At 30.4% G+C, this 20511-nt stretch overlaps 2 protein-coding genes across 2 annotated transcripts; one reads left to right on the top strand and one right to left on the bottom strand.

The window, feature by feature from the left end:
* The first annotated feature begins 4502 nt into the window (after positions 1–4502).
* Positions 4503–7956, top strand: LOC100784713 (probable E3 ubiquitin-protein ligase LOG2). Its single transcript, XM_014773875.3, has 3 exons — positions 4503–5440; positions 6812–7289; positions 7567–7956. Exons 1-3 carry the CDS (start codon positions 4989–4991, stop codon positions 7657–7659), a joined length of 1023 nt encoding a protein of 340 aa, XP_014629361.2. The 5' UTR covers positions 4503–4988; the 3' UTR covers positions 7660–7956.
* Positions 7957–9241: 1285 nt separating this feature from the next.
* On the bottom strand, positions 9242–11379 carry LOC100783651 (uncharacterized). Its single transcript, XM_003521340.4, has one exon. It carries the CDS (start codon positions 10876–10878, stop codon positions 9496–9498), a length of 1383 nt encoding a protein of 460 aa, XP_003521388.1. The 5' UTR covers positions 10879–11379; the 3' UTR covers positions 9242–9495.
* Positions 11380–20511: the final 9132 nt, after the last annotated feature.

Below are 20511 nucleotides of genomic sequence, written 5' to 3'. Positions count from 1 at the left end.
GCTTCAACTTTTGTAAACTGTGCAGTCCATTTGCTCTCTCTGTATTGACCCAACAATTTAAAATTTTAATTAAATAAAATAAATTACATTGATATACCCGAAGTTTTTATTTTTTAATTTAATGTTCTTTCAACGTTTACACAGTCTTATAGGGGTATTAAATAGGTGTAATATTTTTTAAATAATTAATAGAAATTAATGTAAATATAGAAAAATGAGAGGTATAAAAAAAAGTTGATGAACTTCTCATAGAAGATTTCCATCATGAATTCCTACATCTTTGAAATTAGAATATCTCTACAGCTAATTTGAGTTAAAAAGAAAAAATTAAAAACATAACTATATCAGCTTTGTTTCTTCTTCGTGCTTTTTTACTTTTTTATTTTCATGTTTATGATTTATTATAAAAAAATCTGAAGCCATTTAGCAGAAGGACAAAAGAAAACCGGATAAACAATTCCACTTTTTGTTTTATAAACGTTCTTATAAAATAAAGTTTTAAGAACTGCCATAATTTTGGGTTATTTTGACTGCACTCTTTTATGTTTAAATAAATTTTTCATACCTAAAAAATAAATCTTTTTTAGATTATTATGTAATATTTATTTATTTTAACTAAATATCTGAAAAAAAATATGATCATAATTTTTTTTAAATATTTAATTGAAAAAAATGAATATTAGATAATAATTAAAAATAATCTATTTTTCATATATAAAAGACTTAATTAAGTTATGATTTATACTTCTTTATAATTTTGTATCATAGTTACTTAAAGAAATATTAATCATAAATTTAACATATATTTGGGTACTTCTAGCATTTCTATTTCATTCTTCGTTTCATTGCATATATCATCATCCATAAAGGCTAGAATAATGAAACATAATAACAAATAGGTCCATCCCCCAAAAATAACAAATAAGTACATTATTACTATATTTCTCTGTATTTAAAATAAAGCAAAAATTACAACGATTAAAGAAAATAGTAAAATTGAGGCCTATGATGAAGTTAAGATCCTTTTTTATATGATATAAAATAATATAAACTGAAATTTCCGTATCAGATTGAAAGATGTGTTATCAATTTTAGGGATATCTTGATCCTCGTACTGAAACTTACTCAGCCTTCTTGTCTGCACTGCTTACTTCTCTGTTTCAGTCTAATACTTTGGATCTCTTGCATTACCCATCAACCCTTCCCTTTCATATTCAATACGTCTCTCACCTCAGTTTGTATTTTCTTCATGTCCTGCAAAGTAATGATCAGTGAGTTTTAGCTAAGGCAATGATATCCAAAGAGATGGTTATGAATTTGACTTTTCTAATGTGACGAGTGTATTTTAGAGTATAATAAAGTGCACTGTTGATTGGAAGGTCAACTGTTTAGATTGTGATAAATTAAGTACACATAAGACGTGTATAACAAACCATGAAGTTGTTAAAATATACCAACAGATTTTCCCATTAGTAGTTATAACTTGGCACTAATCCACTGAAGGACACCTCTCATTTTAAATGCGTCAAAATCAGAAAGCATCCAATGAGACAACACGGAAATTATCGCATATTGCATAATTTTGAAGAGTGTTAAACATTTTTGTAAGTTGTATAGAAAGGAGTGATATTATATTCTTACCAGGAGTTTGAGGAGAAGACGTTGTTCTGTTTGACCCTGGCTTTTTGACTCTGCCTCTCTGTGTTCACTGATAAAGGTCTTCTAGAGCATAACTAGGAAGCCATAGTCACAGGCTTAGTTTGCAAATACTCCTCCGGCACCCACCACAAGACTGTCCGCAGCAAATTATGTATGCACTTTGCAGGGATTTGCGACTCTGTGTTTTGGCATTTATACTAAACTAGAGCTTCAATGGTCCCTTTATGTCTATGCACAACCATGCCACGTGGCATCTGTCGATGAAATTTTTTACCTTACACAACCACTTATCTCACTTTTTCTTATTTTTTAAGTGTTTATGAAAAAATAATTATCCAGTCTAGAGTCTTAATAATCATTTTCCTTCCTCACCAACTTGGCTACTTCATTTCATTTCGTGGCTAGGATATGGTACAATAAATTCTCCTTTCTTGTTTTAATCTAGAATGTAGTAATGCACGGTTTTAATATTTTTTAAATTCTATATTTATATTATTTATTTATTAGTTATTATTGTCTATTATTATCGATAGTTGATTATATGTTTAGTAAACTTTTTTTTAAGAAAGAAATACAACGAGAGAAATAAGAATTTATTATATGTTAAGTATGATAGCAATTTAAATAATTATTATAAAACAATATTTTCATCAATATAAACTGAGAGTTCCCACTTCCTAACTACCATAAAAAATCAAAACAAAATATTTATGAACGGATATTTTCACGTATATATTTTAAATTAAACTTAAATTCAAATTACGCCGATCATTCGTAACATATAGGTAGTATCTTGGTTTCTGAAATTCATATGAAAGGACTCCAATGCACTTAAGTTATATGTGGTTAGAACTTTTTGGTAAAATTGTTGACATTAATATAATTTTGTTAATTAAATATTATTTTTTATGATTTTAATATTAAGTAATATCATTCTATTTATTATATAAATTTGTTTTAAATTAATAATTAAAGAAAAAAATTAATAGTAAATTACGATGAATATTCATCAATGTACTTTATTTTTAATTTAATTTTATTCAAATCTTAAATAATATAAAAATAATATGCCTTTTATTATTTACCAACAATTAGTTTTCAAATGAAAGTATATTTAATGTTCATTATTTTATTTTATTTTACTTAGTATTTATATTTTTTCAATGTATCTATTTTAATATCTTTATTTTTAACTTAAATTTGAATATATATTTTAAAATTTTATGAATAATTAAAATTAATAATATGTGACAATATAAATTATTTATCATAAATCTAAAATATAATTTATAAGTACAGAAATATTTATTTATTGTAGCTTTTAATTATAATATTGTTAATTCTTTGGCGAGCGTACTAGTTTGTCCAAGTATTAATTAAAATGATAAATTTGAACGTCAAATCCACATAAACTTTGATTGTACTCAGAGTTTGTATATTTTTAATTTTAAACGGATAATTGACTAAATTCAATATTTGTCTAGTAATTATGCATAAAATGTAAAATTCAACATAAATAAAGATAATTAAGCATAACACATTAAAGAGACCAAACACAAACGCTTTGGGTGGTAATTGTCGATTGATGGAGAGTTTCGTGATGTGTTGGGTGTTCGACCTACTGAAACTACTATCGAATCAATGCTAGAGATTTTTCACCATTTAACGTTAGTTCGACTATTACCTTCACCTACTAACCTATCTTAACTATGATTCCTCATGTGAAAGAGCCTAAATTGCCTAGTTTCACTTCTAATTCATTAAAAGCTACATCAAATAATTTGTTTTAAGAATAAAGATGCATAACTAAGGCTAAATAATATCATTCTATCCCTAGACATAGATTACTAAGATACTCTTTTCAAGTTCTCAAGTGCAAACATTTTCCAACAAGTAAACCCTATAACATACATGTGCATGGTGATCAAACCATAAACATGACAATAAACTCAAAAAAGAAGCAATAATATTGAAATAAACATTAAATGAATAGTGAGAATCATTACATCAAGAGTATTTGGTTGTTAAGCTTCCAACAATAGATGGTTTAACCTCTCATTGTCATGAGAGACTTACAAATACAAAAAGGAAGCAATAAGAATGGAAGAAAATGAAAGAAAAACTCTCAAAGTGAGTAAGTTTCCTTTATTCTCTTGTGCCCTAGTCCTATTTCTATCTAAATTTCCCATTTGTCATAATGCTCTCCCTCTTTTTATCTTTAGAACGTTGTACACATGTTTTTCAACAATGATTATGTGCTAAGTCTGCATATATATGTCGAGTGCACATGCAAAGTCTAGGTGGCTTAAGTGATTGTGCGCTAAGTCACTAGATGCACGCTTAACGCACATGCACATTATAACTAACCTCCAAATTGGCTCCTCGCGACGCTAAGCGGTTGTTGTCACACTGCTCCAATTCTTCAACATCTTTTAGACCTTCTATTGTGTCACTTTCTAAACAAAACTAAATTTGAGAATTGAATTTTTGATTTATGAAAATTGAGTATATAATATATAGTTGTATTTGAGTAATGATATCAAATTATCAAGTACTTCCTTTTTTTATTTTAAAACTATTGATATTTTATAAATTACAAGTCTTATTAATTATTTAAAATAATTCCATCCCATCTTTACAAAAAATACTACACTTACAATTCATTGAAAAGGTACTTCAACAAACAACAATTATATTTATATTTATATCTTACACTGAATAAAAGTATTTTAGGTTAAATACATTAATAAGTGCATTTTTAAATCTATTAAATGCTCTTTAATTTTTGTATAGTAACCTTAAACATCAGTTTATTTAATAAGATAAAAATGAGAGATGTTGTTACTGTTTAAGGATCTAAGATTTACAACTCTTATTGATGTGTAGCTTAGCTTGCCTTTTCATCCCTCATCAATGGTGCTCTTCCTCTTGGGTGGCAGTTTCATTATGCGCGCCATCTAGTCTCTCTCTACAATTTCGATTCTTTTCTTCCATATCTTGAATGCTCCACGCATTCATTATTCTTACTCTTCATAACACCCTTTCGCCTCTTAACTTTTCGCTTCAGCCTTGGATTCATTCATTCTCTTCCCTCTCTTCTTTATTTTTTAATATAAACTTTACTTTCATAGTTTTCATTTTTCTTCAAGGGAAGCAAAGGCCGCAAAACAAAACAACAACCACCACCACAAACACCGGGGGTGTACGGAAAATCAAATCAAACCAATTCAATTCAATTCCCCCCACCCCTCCAAAAAAAAAAAAAAACAAACACCGAAACCCATAATCGTTAAAATTAGGGCTTCGGTTTGGTGTTTTTAGTCCTTTTGATGGGCAACATCTCAAGCGGCGGCAATCCCCGTCGCCGACACAGCGGAGCTTCACGGCGGAGCCACCCGCCGCCGCCGCCGCCCGTTACGCCGCAGCCTGAGATCGCGGCGAATCCATTCGTGTACCATGGTGCTGCTGCACCGTACCCGAACCCTCCTCTGCATTACCCTCAGTACCATTACCCCGGTTACTACCCTCCGGTGCCACCCATGCCTTATCATCCTCATCAACATCAACATCATCATCGACACATGGACCCAGCGTGGATTCAGGGGCATTTCCCTAGTGGGCCCATGATGCCTAACCCTGCACCTTTCGTAGAGCATCAGAAAGCCGTTACAATAAAGAACGATGTCAACATCAGGAAAGAGACCCTTAAGCTTGAACCCGACGTAGAAAATTCTGGCCACTTCCTTGTTTCGTTTTCCTTCGATGCCACCGTTTCTGGCAGGTATGCTTTGTTGCCAATTCGTTAGTATATGTTTTGTGATTGTTTAATGTGTTGTTGTCGTGTGAATTGTGGAATTAAGGGGTTGCTGGATTCAAATTGGGGACCTGTGTTCCTTGTAATAAGCTGTTATCTGTGTACGCTTTATGTTGCACGAAGAGGAGGTTTGGTTACCCAATTAGCTTATAGTTATTCATTTGATTATAGATTGTCAGAGTGATGATGTATCTTGGTTTGATTATATTGCATATAAAAACTATGTTTTGAGCCACTAGGATTGGATTGGTGGTAAAAGGATTGGGTAGTTTGCATGAGGTTATATGCTCAAACATCAATGCCACCGTTATATCAGAAGAAAAAAAAGAAGTTATTTGTTTACTTATCATTTCAATGTATTCTTCAGAGTGGCTTTCTAATTCTTTCCTTTTGGGGGAGGTTGGGTGGGGTTTGGGGTTCAAGAACTTGTTGTCTTGTGAAAGTTATGCTACCCTTTTAAGGATGGTTAAAAAAGTTGAGAATTAATTGTATGTTCAGAAATATAGTTGCCATTTGCCAGTAATGGTGGTCAGTTTGAAAGCCAAGGTTCTTTTTGTCTGGACAGTAGCTTAACAATCATATAGTTGCCATTTGCCAGAAATATAACTTTATGCTGTAATTGCTGTAAAACCAAAGTCGGAGTTTTTGTTATTTGTGTTATTTTAATTTTAACTTTTGTTCAAGAATGGAAAGAAGTCATGTCAAAGGAGGAGGTGGTAGCTCCCCAACAGTTTGACTGTTTAGGTTTTTGTCCTGTTAGGGATGGTTTACAATACTAACATAATCTTCTTTAATTTTTAAGTTTTGTCCTTTTCTATCCTTATATCCAAATTGGAGTTCTAATTTAAATGCTTGGGAGATAGAAGAAATGGTAGACTATGGAGCTACTTCCATTTATTGCAGCTCTAATATTATGGTAGTAGCTATAAAATAGTGACCTATATTTTAAGGTATAAGTAGAAACAATACCTATTTTTCTCTGTTAGGTGTCTGAGTAGTTGATTCAGTGCATGCTTCACTTATGCTTCTTAGTTTTTACCAATGTTGCATAAGAAACTGGTTTAAATTTTAAATATGTGAAAATGCCATCAACTCACTATCAGTAATTGTAAGTACTTTGATTCCTATATTTAAGATTTGGAACATTGTGAGCAGCTTAATGGGTATACCATTTGCTTGATGTTTAATATTTTAGTGCTTTTAAATGCTAATGTGCATTTGTGAGTGTGAGGGTTGTCATTGAATCCCGATGATGGTTATGAATGTGAACATTTTGTGCTATAATTCTTCATTTACTTGTCCTGAAGGTTGTGTTGTTTCTTTATATCTGTTTAACAGCATCACCATATATTTCTTTGCAAAAGAAGGTGAAGGCTGCATCCTCACACCAATGAAGGAAAACCAACTTGCACCAGTGTCTGTGCATTTCGAGCAAGGCCTTGGCCAGAAGTTTAGACAGGCAGCTGGAACTGGTATTGATTTTTCAGTGTTTGAAGAGTCTGAGTTATTGAAAGTGGGTGAAAAGGATGTCTACCCTCTAGCAGTAAAGGCAGACGCATCCCCTGGTAATCATGATGAGTCAGATAGATCTCCAACATCTAGTAACACAAACTCTCAGATTACGCAAACGATGTTTGAGAAGGAGAAAGGAGAGTTCCGGGTGAAAGTTGTCAAGCAGATCTTGTGGGTGAATGGAATGAGGTATGAGCTGCAGGAGATATATGGTATTAGAAATTCAACGGAGAATGACCAAGGAAAATGTGTTATTTGCTTGTCAGAGCCCCGAGATACAATTGTCCTTCCCTGCCGGCATATGGTATATTTGCAGCTTCCCTTTTTGAATGATATTTTGTGATTAGTTGATAGAATGATGCTGATGTGATGGTAGGCATCAATATCATAACCAATTTTATCAAATATCTTTTTTCAAACCGTTTCCTATTTCTTCTGCTTTCAATTTATTAGGCTGTTACCTTTTGGTCTCAGGCTCTTTGCAAACTCATGATCATTTATCCCAATTTAGCTGTTAAAAACTAATTAGATGTTATTTGAGTCCTTGATATGCATTGGCTGGATTCATTTTGTATTTGCAGTGTATGTGTAGCGGATGTGCAAAGGATTCTAGGTTCCAGACAGATAGATGCTCAATTTGCAGACAACCAGTTGAGAGGCTGTTGGAGATATAGGTAGGGTCTGAGGAGTGAGGAAGATACACTGTTAACTCCTCAAGCTTTATGTACAGCCCAACTGTTATACTTCAACATTTCTCCGTGTCTTCTTTTCATGGTGTCACCTTACTTTTCTGTATTTTCCAATAATCAGAAAAACAAAAGAAAATGTAATTTATATAGGACTTGCGTTTCAACATGAACGACAGGCTGGCATTGCACATAATTTGTACAAGACAATGCCTCCAATTAGCTTGTTTGTCTGTGCTTATAAATGGCTTCCATTCTATATGATTAAGTATATTTCTCTTGGGATGATGGCATTTTTTTAACTGTGATAGAAGGGTTGGTATGTAATAATGTAACTAATATCTTGCCATGCTGTAATATGTAAAAGTCTCGACTCTCGAATCCTATATAGTACGGATAAAGTGGGTATGTTAGGAATCCACGGTTAAGGGAACTAAAATGGGGTGTCCTTTTTTTGTGTGTGGGCATGCTGATTCTGTGGTTCTGATATCTTTACGTGGAAATTTTTCCTATTTTCTGTATACCAAACAGATGGTTTCCTATCAGGAACACCTATTTACTTTTAAGCCATTTTCAAATCATGGATTAGTCGCTTGCTGAAAATTTAGTACCCAACCAAATTAAGGATTCCTCCTTCTCATCAACCTCAAAGACATTTCTAATTCCACCGAAGTACAGAAAAAGCAAATGATTAACTAGCTAGTGTATCACATGCATATGCATGCAACCGTCAAAGATTTGAAAGTGAATAATGTTAAGACTTAAAGAGTTCAATTTATAAGTATTTTTACATGACATTTAATATAAATTGACTACATATAATTCAATAAAATAATGAAATCTTATCAGATGTCTGTATAGTTTATAATGTTATTCAATAACATTTCGATAAAATTGAGCTTAATAGTTCAAGTCCACTATTAGGCTTCATAGTATGCATTACTCAAGAAACTAATTACAGACATGAGACATGTTAATATGCAACAAATGTAATGGCAAATTTCTTGCCCGCAAGGGCATTTCATATTTTATAAATTGGTTTAATAAATAGTAGTATTATAATATATATTATGGATTATGGAAAAGTTTGACCTTAAATTTTATAGTCACCCTCAATCATAAATTTATGACCGAATCTAATTTTATAATTGACCACCTAGTGCCTGTTCACAACACAACACTGACGTAGTTGAGAGTTGATCCAATGGACCCATATTACTGTGTCTTTCAACGCTGCTTTCAGATCGATGTTCAATAATGGTAGAAAGCTGAAAATTGAGTGAAGCATAAACCATACCAGTGACATCACCACATTGAAAATGAAGATTTTTCATAACATTTTTCTATTTCTTCATAAAATATAAACAAAATACAGTGAATCAAAGAGTTGCTGATTTTAAATTATTTGTAGTGGTATGGCAACGATGGATCAAGTAAGGCAGAAATCCTTGATCCGATCTAAAAAAATGATTCGTTCTTTATGAAATTTATTGTAGCTTTGTGCTTTGTCTGCCAATTCCTGCTCGCCATTATAACCCAAAACCAACCAACGTCAACAAAAAGAAAAAACTTAACACAATCATCACAGATTAATTTTATTAGCAAACGACAACGACATTGGTTGTTTATTTAGAATTAAGCGCCCAACCATAAAGCACTCGGATGTTCATAGCATCCTACACACTTTCACAGACAACAAACACAGCACAACAACAACACAGACAAAGTTGGACGACTAGAATCCAAATACATCAAACACAAGAGAAACTTGTACATACACAGGTTTCTCTAACACCACAATAATCATCAAAGGTACAATGCAGTTCAGTCTCCCCACCATTGATGCACATAGACACCATTGCTTCGGAGATCCTTGTAAATATCCATGCAACTTCCCTTGCTGGCATCACCTCCCCTCTCGGGACACTTGAGAAACAACTCATCAACATAGCATATAGCTCCATTCTCAAATATATCAGAGAGGAACTTGAGTTCAACACTGCCTGCATTCATCTTGAGGACCACAAAATCAGCATATTGCACAGTTTCTTTGAACCAGGCAAGGAAATCAAACTTCTCCTCCTCCCCAAGTAAAGGATCCATGTCATCATCATCATCACTACCAAGCTTAGCATTGACCTTATCAATACCAGACAAGCCAGGGTGGTAAACAAAGGTAATACCAGGTTGCTTCACATGGGACAACATAATCGAAGTGTTGTAGTGAACAAAATAAATATTGAAATCCTTCTGATCAATGGGGTACGATGGTAGGAACCAATCACTAACATTGGCATCAAGAAGCTCCCCTACCCCAATGTCAATATACACCAACCTCTTCCTAGTGGAAACATCCACAAATTTAGGCAAATAGGGAATCCTCTTGTGAAACTCAAGAGGTGGTGGTTTTTGTTTCTCACTCACGAGAGGCTCCATCAACTCTATGAGGGATTTAGTGAATGTGAGACTGGGACAATCAGCGGGTAAATTACCATGTTGGTAAAATGAAGTAGCGTTTCCAACTCGTTTCTTGAAAACAACAAGGTTAAGCTCGTTGACAGAACCAACATGCACAACATTGGAAGACCTTAACAAAGAGGAAACGGGTGTGGCTGCTCTTATCAAATCATTGGGGTGAGAACTAGTGGTGCCTACAAGAAAGGCACCAATGCCACGTGGCTTAAGGACACGCTCAACCTCGAGCACCAGCAATGCTGGGACAGAAACCTTGTCTAGGTCTCTGGAGAACACGAAATCGAAGGAGTTATCCTCGTACAGGACGTTCCTCTGCACGAAACGGTGCGTTTGGACGGCGCTGACGCTGGAGAAACCTAACTGTTTCATTGCCGTGACGGCCATTGAGGAGCCTTCTCCGACGCAGAGGCTTTTCGCTCCGGTGTAGAGTAAATTGTTACCAGTTAGGTCGGTGACCACGGAGAGGGTCAAGTTGGCGTCTTTCTCGCAATTGGCGGAGGCCCAGAAGCGGGTTCGGAGCAAGTGGGAACCAGGGCGAAAGGTGACGCCCTCGAAGCCGGAAACGCAGTCGAAGTACGTGGCGATGGGAGCGAGGGTTCCGAAATCGAAGAGGGATTGCGCGCGGTAGATGGAGACAATTGAGACGGCGCACGCGAGTAGTATTGAGCGAATGACCACGCGCTTAGCGATGGAGCCTTGGAGGATCTGGAATTTGAATACCTTGGCATCCATGGAATAATGTGGCTGAAGTTGTCGAGTTAAGTAAGAGAGTGAGAGAGATGCAGCACTTTGATGAACAAAGATTGAGAGAGAAAAATCGGAAGCCGAAGGGGGGAAGAGAGGGGGATTAGCGAGTGCAAAACCTGGAGGAAGTATGGTTTCCACCCACGAGGACACCCATTGATTTTTGGAAGCTTAACCAGACCCTCATCGGAACCCTCTTCCTCTTCAGCGTCGGTTTGAACCGACCCACACCCATTTTTTCCCACTTTAGATTACCTCATTACTTGATGTTTATGGATGCACATGCACTGTGTCTGTGTGTGTAATGAGATTTGGCAGGTTTTATTTTTGGTGAGGGGGATCTGAAGCAGAGTCTGTGATGAGTGGTGTGTTGGGAGTGTAGATCTAATCTTTGCGAAGAAGATAATATAAAAGTAAGACACAACAATGCCGCAAGGCAAAATGCGTAGCTAGTGAAGGTGCAATCTGTGATGTGATTCCGTAGGCCCATCAATAATTCTTTTTTTTTTTTGAGAGGAACAAATAATTAGCGATTCTCACATTAAATGAATATAGTTGGACAAAAATATTTTTCTTCTTCTTATTTTTTTTTAGTTATTAGTATTTTAGTTTGTACAATGTATATAATAAATATTTATTTTATATAATAATAATTATATTTTAGATTTATCATAAATAATTAATTATAATATAAGATAATTTTTAATTATTAATATTCTTTTATAAAAATATTAAAAATTAATTTAGAAATTAATGATAAAAATATTAGACTGAAGAAACATTTTAAAATTTGTTGTCCGTAAATAAATTGTTATCGTTAATAATAACTCCTAAAAATACTTTTATTCAACATAATTATTCAAATTTTATATATAGAATTTTCAGTTTCAAACATATTTCTAATATGATTGCATTAAATAATATTTGGAGAAATTTTTTTATTCTCTATATATATTTAATTTGAATAAAATTGTCTCATAAAATATATCTGTAATCTTAAAAAATGTTTTTTTTATGTATTTAAAAAAGACGCAATGTTTTTCTGAATGCTGTTTCTGTTAAAACTACTAATGTGTTTTAATATGCTTGTCTTTTACATTGCCATTATTGATATTTGGATTCTAATTTCTTAAGAAGATAGCTAATGGAAATATGGAATTAACAGTAGAGAAGATGTACAAAGTTATTACTCCGTAAAAAAAAAGTACAGAGTTAACGCTTTTATTTAGCGTAGATACAAAGTTAACCTTTGAAAAATTATTATGTTAATTTAGACTCTTAACTGTTTATGTGAATATTTAAGAGAAATTAAAAAAAATATTTGTGAAAAACAAGAGAATTTATAAAAATATATCTTTAAAATAGTTCAAGAGAATTATTTTTTGTGTGTCATGGTACATAAGATTTTCTTGAGCTTATATTCATAAGCTGTCGAATATTGGTGTGTTTTGTATTCGAAGAAAAAGACATTACACCTAACAAGTTAGTGTTTTTATTTTTGGTGAGGTAGATCTGAAGCAGAGTCTGTGATGAGGGAGTGTAGATCTATTCTAGCGAAGTAGATAATATAAGAGTAAGACATAATCATATTATTAAAAATTGATCCTGATTCAATCATATAATTAGATTATTGGATTAGTGTCGATGAGTTATTAAATGATTTGCAATAAAAAAATATTAATTTTTTATATTTATCTTTAAAATATTTAAAAATAACATAACAAATTAATATAATTTCATAACATAGATAATTAGATATCAAAATATTATTATTCAAATTCAAACAAATAAGTAACACAAATCACCAATATAAATAAATAGCGAAATAAACTTGTAAAAACCATCATGTTTTCCTACCCAAAAAAATGAAACTTATGTAAATTAATAATTTGGAGAGCAATCTGGAGGGTGTGGCATGATGACATAATGGTGGCGAGTGACAACATAGACTTGTTGGAGTTGGATAAGTGTGTTGCGAGAGCGAGATTGCAAGATAAACGAAGAAGGAGTTGAGACTCAAAATTGAGAGGATTTCTACTTTCTAAAATGGTTTGAAATTGAAACGAGTCACCAATTTGATCACAAAACTGGACTGAATCACTCGGGATCAAAAATACATTAAATCAAATATAAGATTTGAAGATTTGAGCCAATAAAAGTTATCAAATCGTAGTTTTAAAACTATGGACAAAACAATGCCACAAGGCAAATGCGTAGCCAATGAAGGTGCGATCTGTGATGTGATTGTGATGGAGCATAAAATCGTCATCGTCATAGCCTTTACGTGTCAACACATGCAAGTTTCACTTCTGTTTCAATCATACACACGTACTCACTTTTCACTTTTTTCATTTTAATTGCATCCTAAATTATTAATCAATTCTATAGCCAATAGCCACTGCCTTGCGAGTTACAGTCAAAACCAGGAATCAAAATATTGTTATTGGAGTTTAAATTTCAGACCAAACTAGTAAGTTCAATAAGAACAGTTAAAAATTTAATCATTATTAGTAAATAGAAGTAACAAAAATGTATATCTTATTGTTTTGGTAGAAAATCATACAAGTCCTCAATAATTTTTTTTAGAGGAACAAGTCCTCAAATAATCAAGGAATTAGCAATTATGACATTAAATGAATATAGTTGGACAAAAACATTTTTCCTCTTCTTATTTTCTTTTAGTTATTAGTATTTTAGTTTGTACAATGTACATAAAAAATGTTTATTTTATATAATAAAAATTATAATAAATAAATACTTTTTAATATATAAATTATATTTTAGATTTATCATAAATAATTAATTATGATATAAGATTAATTTTAATTATCAACATTCTTTTATAAAAAATATTAAAAATTAAGTTAGAAGTTAATGGTAAAAAATAATCGACTGAAGAAACATTTTAAGATTTGTTGTCTGTAAAAAAATTGCTATCGTTAATAATAACTCCTAAAAATACTCTTTTTCAATATAATTATTCAAATTTTATATATACAAATTTCAGTTTCAAACATATTTCTAATATGATTGCATTAAATATTTGGAGAATTTTTTTTATTCTCTCTCTATATTTAATTTGAATAAAATTGTCTCAAAATATATTTATAATCTTAAAAAATGTTTTTTATGTATTTAAAAAAGACGCAATGTTTTTCTGAATGCTGTTTCTACTAAAACTACTAATGTGTTTTAATATGCTTGTCTTTTACATTGCCATTATTGATATTTGTATTCTTAAGAAGATAGCTAATGGAAATATGGAATAAACAGTAGTAGAGAAGATGTACAAAGTCATTACTCTGTAAAAAAAAAATGTACAGAGTTAACGATTTTTTTTTTTTTGGGGTAGATACAAAGTTAACCTTTGAAAAACTATTATGTTAATTTAGACTCTTAACTGTTTATGTGAATATTTAAGATATTTTATAAAAAAATATATTTGTGAAAAAAAAGAGAATTTATATAAAAAATATCTTTAAAATAGTTCAAAAGATTTTTTTTTGTATCATGGTCCATAAGATTTTCTTGAGCTTATATTCATAAGCTGTCGAATATTAGTGTGTTTTATATTCGAAGAAAAAGACACTACACCTAACAAGTTAGTGTTTTTATGGGGACAAATTATTTATGGAGGATTGAAAATGATCTTGTTCCTTAGAGCATGGATAAATGATGCGAAGGAAATTTGTACGAATTTATCTGAATATTTTTTTAGTAAATTAATTTTTGTCTATTTATTAAATAGAATAAATAATTTGTATATAATTAAAATTTATTATAGCAGTAAAAAAATATCATAGATATTTTTAATACATAAATTATACTTTAAATTTATTAAATAATTTGAATTATAATATAAAATTATTTTTAATTATTAATAATTTATTTTAAAAATATTTAAATTTAATTTAAACATAAATACAAAAGTTGATAATTGAAAAGATCAAACATACAGATAGAAATAAAAATTGAGGAGTTTAGGTCAGCATATAAATTATTATAAATTTTTTATTTTTAATTCTCATATATTAAAAAAATACAAATAGAAATAAAAGGAAAGTAGATAAATAATTAGGATAATTTTTTCTCGGGATTAAAAGACTTTTTTTTTTTTTGTAATGATCACATCTATCTGTTCTGAAAGCAATCCTATTAGGTCGGACAATACCATTATAAGTGACAGTAGTTTATAAAACAATGTCTGATATACATATCCAAACAATAAAAGAGAGAAAGTATTGAGAATGCTAATTGAGAGAATGAGTAGAATCTCACTCATAATCTAAATTGTATATTCTAATTTATAACATAATAGTATATTACTCGGGCTTAAAAATTAGAAGTGATTAGAATTTTATTTTAAATTTAAATGTGTTGACGGTTGAGACATTGTAAATAATAAAGGGTCAGTATTTCTTTATGAATAAATAAATACTTTAAAAATATTGATTAAAGAATTAAAAAGATAGTTTTTTATTAAAAATTATGAGAGTGTATTTTAAAAATTATAAATAAATGTATTTTTATTCATTAAAAAAATATCCTTTTTATTTTATTTTATTTATTTAGAACACTGAATAGTATTTATTAATAATAAAATCCTCATAAATTCATCAAATTTGATATACTAGTATGCAGTAAATTTAAGATCACCAAAAAATTATAAAACAAAGATATTGTTTTATAAAAAAAAACAAAAATATCTTTAACATCATAGTAAAGATATTTTATTAAATACAATATATACTTAAAAAAAACCAAATATATATCTTAATTATTCTAAAAAATATAAAAATATTCTCAAATAATTTTATAATTTATCAAACACATTTTTTTTATCAAATACAAAAATAAAATTTTCATATTTTTTTAAAAAAATTATCTATAAAACAAACATCCCTTATTTAAAAAAAAGTGGGGAAAGCTATGAATATATAAATAGTTGAGAATGCAGTAGCAGTGTCTAGTGTCTACTACTACCCACCGCGATCTGTTCACTGTACACGCACATTGCACCGACACACTGAGCCAATGGGAGTGTGGCAGATATAATAAATGCTGAAACCAAAATGGCAAGATGTTTTCTAGATAATTCAAATATGCTTCTCATCTAATTTTATTTTTAGCTCATCCTTGATTTATGGTTTAAATGCATTTTTTTCTGAAGTACATTACAGTACTAACAGTAGTATTTTTTGTTTTAGCTTTTCCAAATATTTTTTATTTGTGATTTTTGTACTTTTGAAATATTTTGTTTTTTTGTTACAAATTTTTTTCATGACTTTATTATGTAGTAGTATTGTTATATGACAAATTTACGTTTCAAAAATTTAAGTATTACAAGAGTCATAAGTAAAAATTTATAAAATTGTCAGAATAGTTAATAAAATTAATATATTTACAAAGACCAAAACTATATTAAAACTTAATTTTATTTACCTCTAATTTTAGAATTGCTTTGAATATATTTAATTTTTTACAAATATATTATTTTTCATCCTGTAATTTTGTTGATTTTTGTAATATTTAAATATATTTTTTTCAGTTCTTTCATTATAAAACTACTTACATATTTCATTAGATATTGTCATGTGGTAATTTCGTAATAATAATATGATTGCGTGATAACGTCGAATAAAATCAATTTAGGTATTTTTATAATAAAAATTGACCACAAAAACTAAAAGCAAAAAAAAATATTGCAGAAATTCTAAATTTTTTTAATACAAAAACTACACTCAAAATTAATATACTCATTGGACATAAAATAAAATATTTAAACATTTAGAATTTTATGTGGTTTGGACAAAATAGGAGCTGCCGTATCGAATCTGGCAGGCTGGCACGCAATAAAGGTAATAGAATGAACAATAAAGGTAATAGAATTTATTTTCATGTTTAATTTATTTTACTGCATTTACATGTTTAATTATTGTGTATTTATATGAATATATTACTAATTTGTTCTGTAAAATAAAAGGCTTAATTATATATTTCATCTTTTACTTAAAATTCAAGGTTTAACTTAATTTTTCAATTATTAAGAGTTTATTTTAATTTTTTATTATTTAAAATGAAATAATTATATTATTTTCATCTGATTTCGACGGATGACCCTTTTAACCGTCAGTATTTAGTATTTATCGTTAAAACATTCATATGTATAATTTTAAAGTGAGGGTTTATAGCCGCCACTTTATTTGTTCGTGGAGAGGTCGCGGATGATGAGAAGGTGGGGGCTCTACCTGAAGGAGAAGGAATTCCGCACGCGCGCCCTACAACCACCCACCACTACCGACGGGACTGGGCTAGTATTGAATCGACCCAGAAACCAACTCGCCCACCATGTTCCTCTACTCCAAACCCACATCGAACAAAGAACCATAGTCGCGGGCTCCAAACCCAGTAGATATCTTGAAGAACTGCACCTGGATCTGAGAGAAGGATGAACCAGCATCACCGTCACGGGTGGCGTTGTGGAGGTCAAAACGGCGAATGAAAGGGGAAGGGAGAGAGATGTGCCCTTAGTCAACGATACATAATTGACCAAAATGATATAATTATTACATTTCAAATTGAGAGATCAACTTAAATTAATTTTTTTAATAATCAAAGAAATAAATTGAATATTACATTATAATTAAGAGATGTAAAGTATAATTAAGTCAAAAATAAATATTACTAATATTATACTTATTTTAGAGAGAGAAACTTTATTAAGGATTTAATTTAGTTGATCCCTATGAATATAAAGAAAAAATATTTATAATAATATCTTCTTTTTTTATACATAAGATGATAAAATGAAAAAACACTCCAAATATATCTGGGAGAGCCACAATAATATACTATTGTTGTCAATAAAGACTCATCTAAAAAATTCCTGTACAAATTTTAATCACAAATAGTAAAAATTGAATTTTTATCACTTAAATTTAAGTGATTTAAATATAAAGTAAAAAATTACATTTTATTATATGAAATTTATTTGAATGGATACATTAAAAGTTGTTTTTGTTTTAATTTTTAAGAGAATTTATTTATTATAGTTGATAATAATCTTCACTATAAATAGAGAATTAGTGAAGAAGAAACACACAAAAAGAAAGATTGTGAAATAAAGTTACTTTATTAAGATAAAAATGTCTTATATTTGCGTGAGAGTGTTATCATTTCTTGTAACTATAAAGTGGGATACTCGCGTTTGTAGAGTGACAGGCTATTTAGTGGATTACAATCTTATAATTATTTTTGTGATAGGAAAATACTTTTGAGATAGTTCTTTGGACATAGTCAAGAGGTGCCGGAGCAAGTTAAATTCTTGTATTTGTTATTATTTTTTCTATGGTGTAATCTTTATTGTGTTCTTACGATTCTTTTATAGGTGTGAATAATTTTGTTTGTGGAAGCCTGATTATCCAACAAATTTTGCTTGTTTGTAATTTTGAAATCAACAAATGCTTTGGTGAACGATGAGGCTTTGAAGCATTCCACCAGTGCCGGTCATCAACTAAATTTTTTTTATCAAGATTTAATGACACATTGTTGCAAAATATTTTCCTTTTTCGATACACCATCAAATTATTGTAGTATGTGTAAAATGAAATCAAATTGCCTAAATTCAAGTTAGTAGTAAGGTAGATTTAAACCTATATTTAGCAATGAGTAAAACTAAATATTCTTGTTGAGATAACTAAATATAAGTTGTTTTCTTGAAAATACATTTATAATAAAAATAAACTTGTAACATCAAGTTTACCCGAGTTAGACTTTACTAATCCATAGACAATGGAATATGGTTCCTATATAGTGAGAAAATAAATTTTAAAGAATAAACTGGACACATAATCGATAATTAGAAAATTAACATTTAAGAATTGTAATATAATTAAATACATACATGACAATATTTAAAATTAAGTACAATATTAATTATTGATTGTTTAATCAATGTTGTGAGTGCAATTTATAAGTTTTACTCCTCACTTTCTTTTATATCATGGGAAAGAAAAAACAAATCACAAAGCAATTTTGCGTGTGGACAAAAAAGTTAGCATAGGGGTAGGGGTGTCAAGATAATACACTTCGTAACCAAAATCATTACCAAACTGACTAAGAAATTTGCACCCTTGTTAGCTTCCCCTGAATGAGTGACTAATTGAAGGGGACTAGTCAAGCTTGCAGAGGAGCTATGATATCATAAATGAGGGGTCTTAGGTAAGTAGAGTGAGCATGACCCTTTTGAACAACAACTTTTGTATCCATCTCAAATATAATATTTCTCAGGGAGAGTTATCTCGCTGTTTGGATACCAAGTTTAGAAGTCCAAAGTTCCACCTATATGATATTGCAAGATCCAGTATTAACACAAAAGCCTTTAATCATAGTCCCATTAGTGTCATTAACGAGTCCTCCACAAGCTGTCTGCCCAATTCTATTATGTTATGATCCATCCACGTTAAAAACTTGAAGGATAAGGGAAGTGTATTGTGTACGTAGAGACCAAGAACCGAGTATCTTGCTATATTTATCGTGAACGTATGAGGACATGGTCTTCCTTAGCTTTTGAGAAATAACTTGAACTTGTCCTAAAACCTAATATGAGAGAATTGGGAAGATTTCAAGAATTAGAGAAAACCAATTTATTTGTCATCCCAAATATGATAGGTGGTAAACCTAAGGAGGGTGGTTTCAGTTCCAATCTGTTTGAGGAAAGGCATTAGTTGTAAGGTTGAATTATAGCTTGCATTATAATTTTGAGAGCTTTACAACATGGGAAGGTTTCATGCATTCTGGGTCATCAATAGTTTTATTAAATTTGTCCGGCCACCAAATTTTTTGTCCACATGTCGCACCTCCATTTGTTTGTCATTTGTTGATTAGCTGCAAATTTGTTTTCCCTTTTTACTTCTCTCTTTCACTCTTTCTGCATTTGATAAAAAAAATGCAACTACACGGGTCCCAACACTAGTGTGTCAATATTTCCAGAGGGGAAATATAGGCACATGACCCAAGATGAAACCTTCCCATGTTGTAATGAAGCTCTTTAAAGGAGTTCATGATCTATCTGGATGGTATTGGAGTTCTTCAGTTTAGAGAAGCAAAATCCCAAACAATAATGCTTGATTCTTTTTAGGGAAATATATATCTACTTTAATTTGTTTTTTTCCTTTATAAATAAATTTTAATTTTTAATTACTACGAATGTAAGTTATACTATTAACTAACTAATAATATCCTAAATATAACTGTAAAATAATTATTAAAAAAAGTTTATAATATATGTAATTAAATGATGGTGTAAAAAAATATATTATTGCATGTTATTTTTTGTGTACTTATAATTTTTTATGTACAATTAGTATAATCTAATTAAATTCTTATAAATAAACCTTTTGAACTTTTATTTTCTCTTAATTAATCCTTAAATTACTATCTTAACTTTTGGAATTTTAAGTTAATCTTTATATCTCTATTCATATCATTTTTAAACTAATCTTTTATACTTAATCCTTAAATCATAAATTACTTGCTTATAAAATAAAAAAGATATTAAAAGGAAAAGTTTGTGCAAATGTAAGAAGTAAATGAGTAATTAAAAAAAAATCTGCTGGAAAT

The sequence above is a fragment of the Glycine max genome, chromosome 3 (assembly GCF_000004515.6).
Source record: "Glycine max cultivar Williams 82 chromosome 3, Glycine_max_v4.0, whole genome shotgun sequence".
Lineage (NCBI taxonomy): Eukaryota > Viridiplantae > Streptophyta > Magnoliopsida > Fabales > Fabaceae > Glycine > Glycine max.
This window is presented reverse-complemented; position numbering and strand designations above follow the sequence as displayed.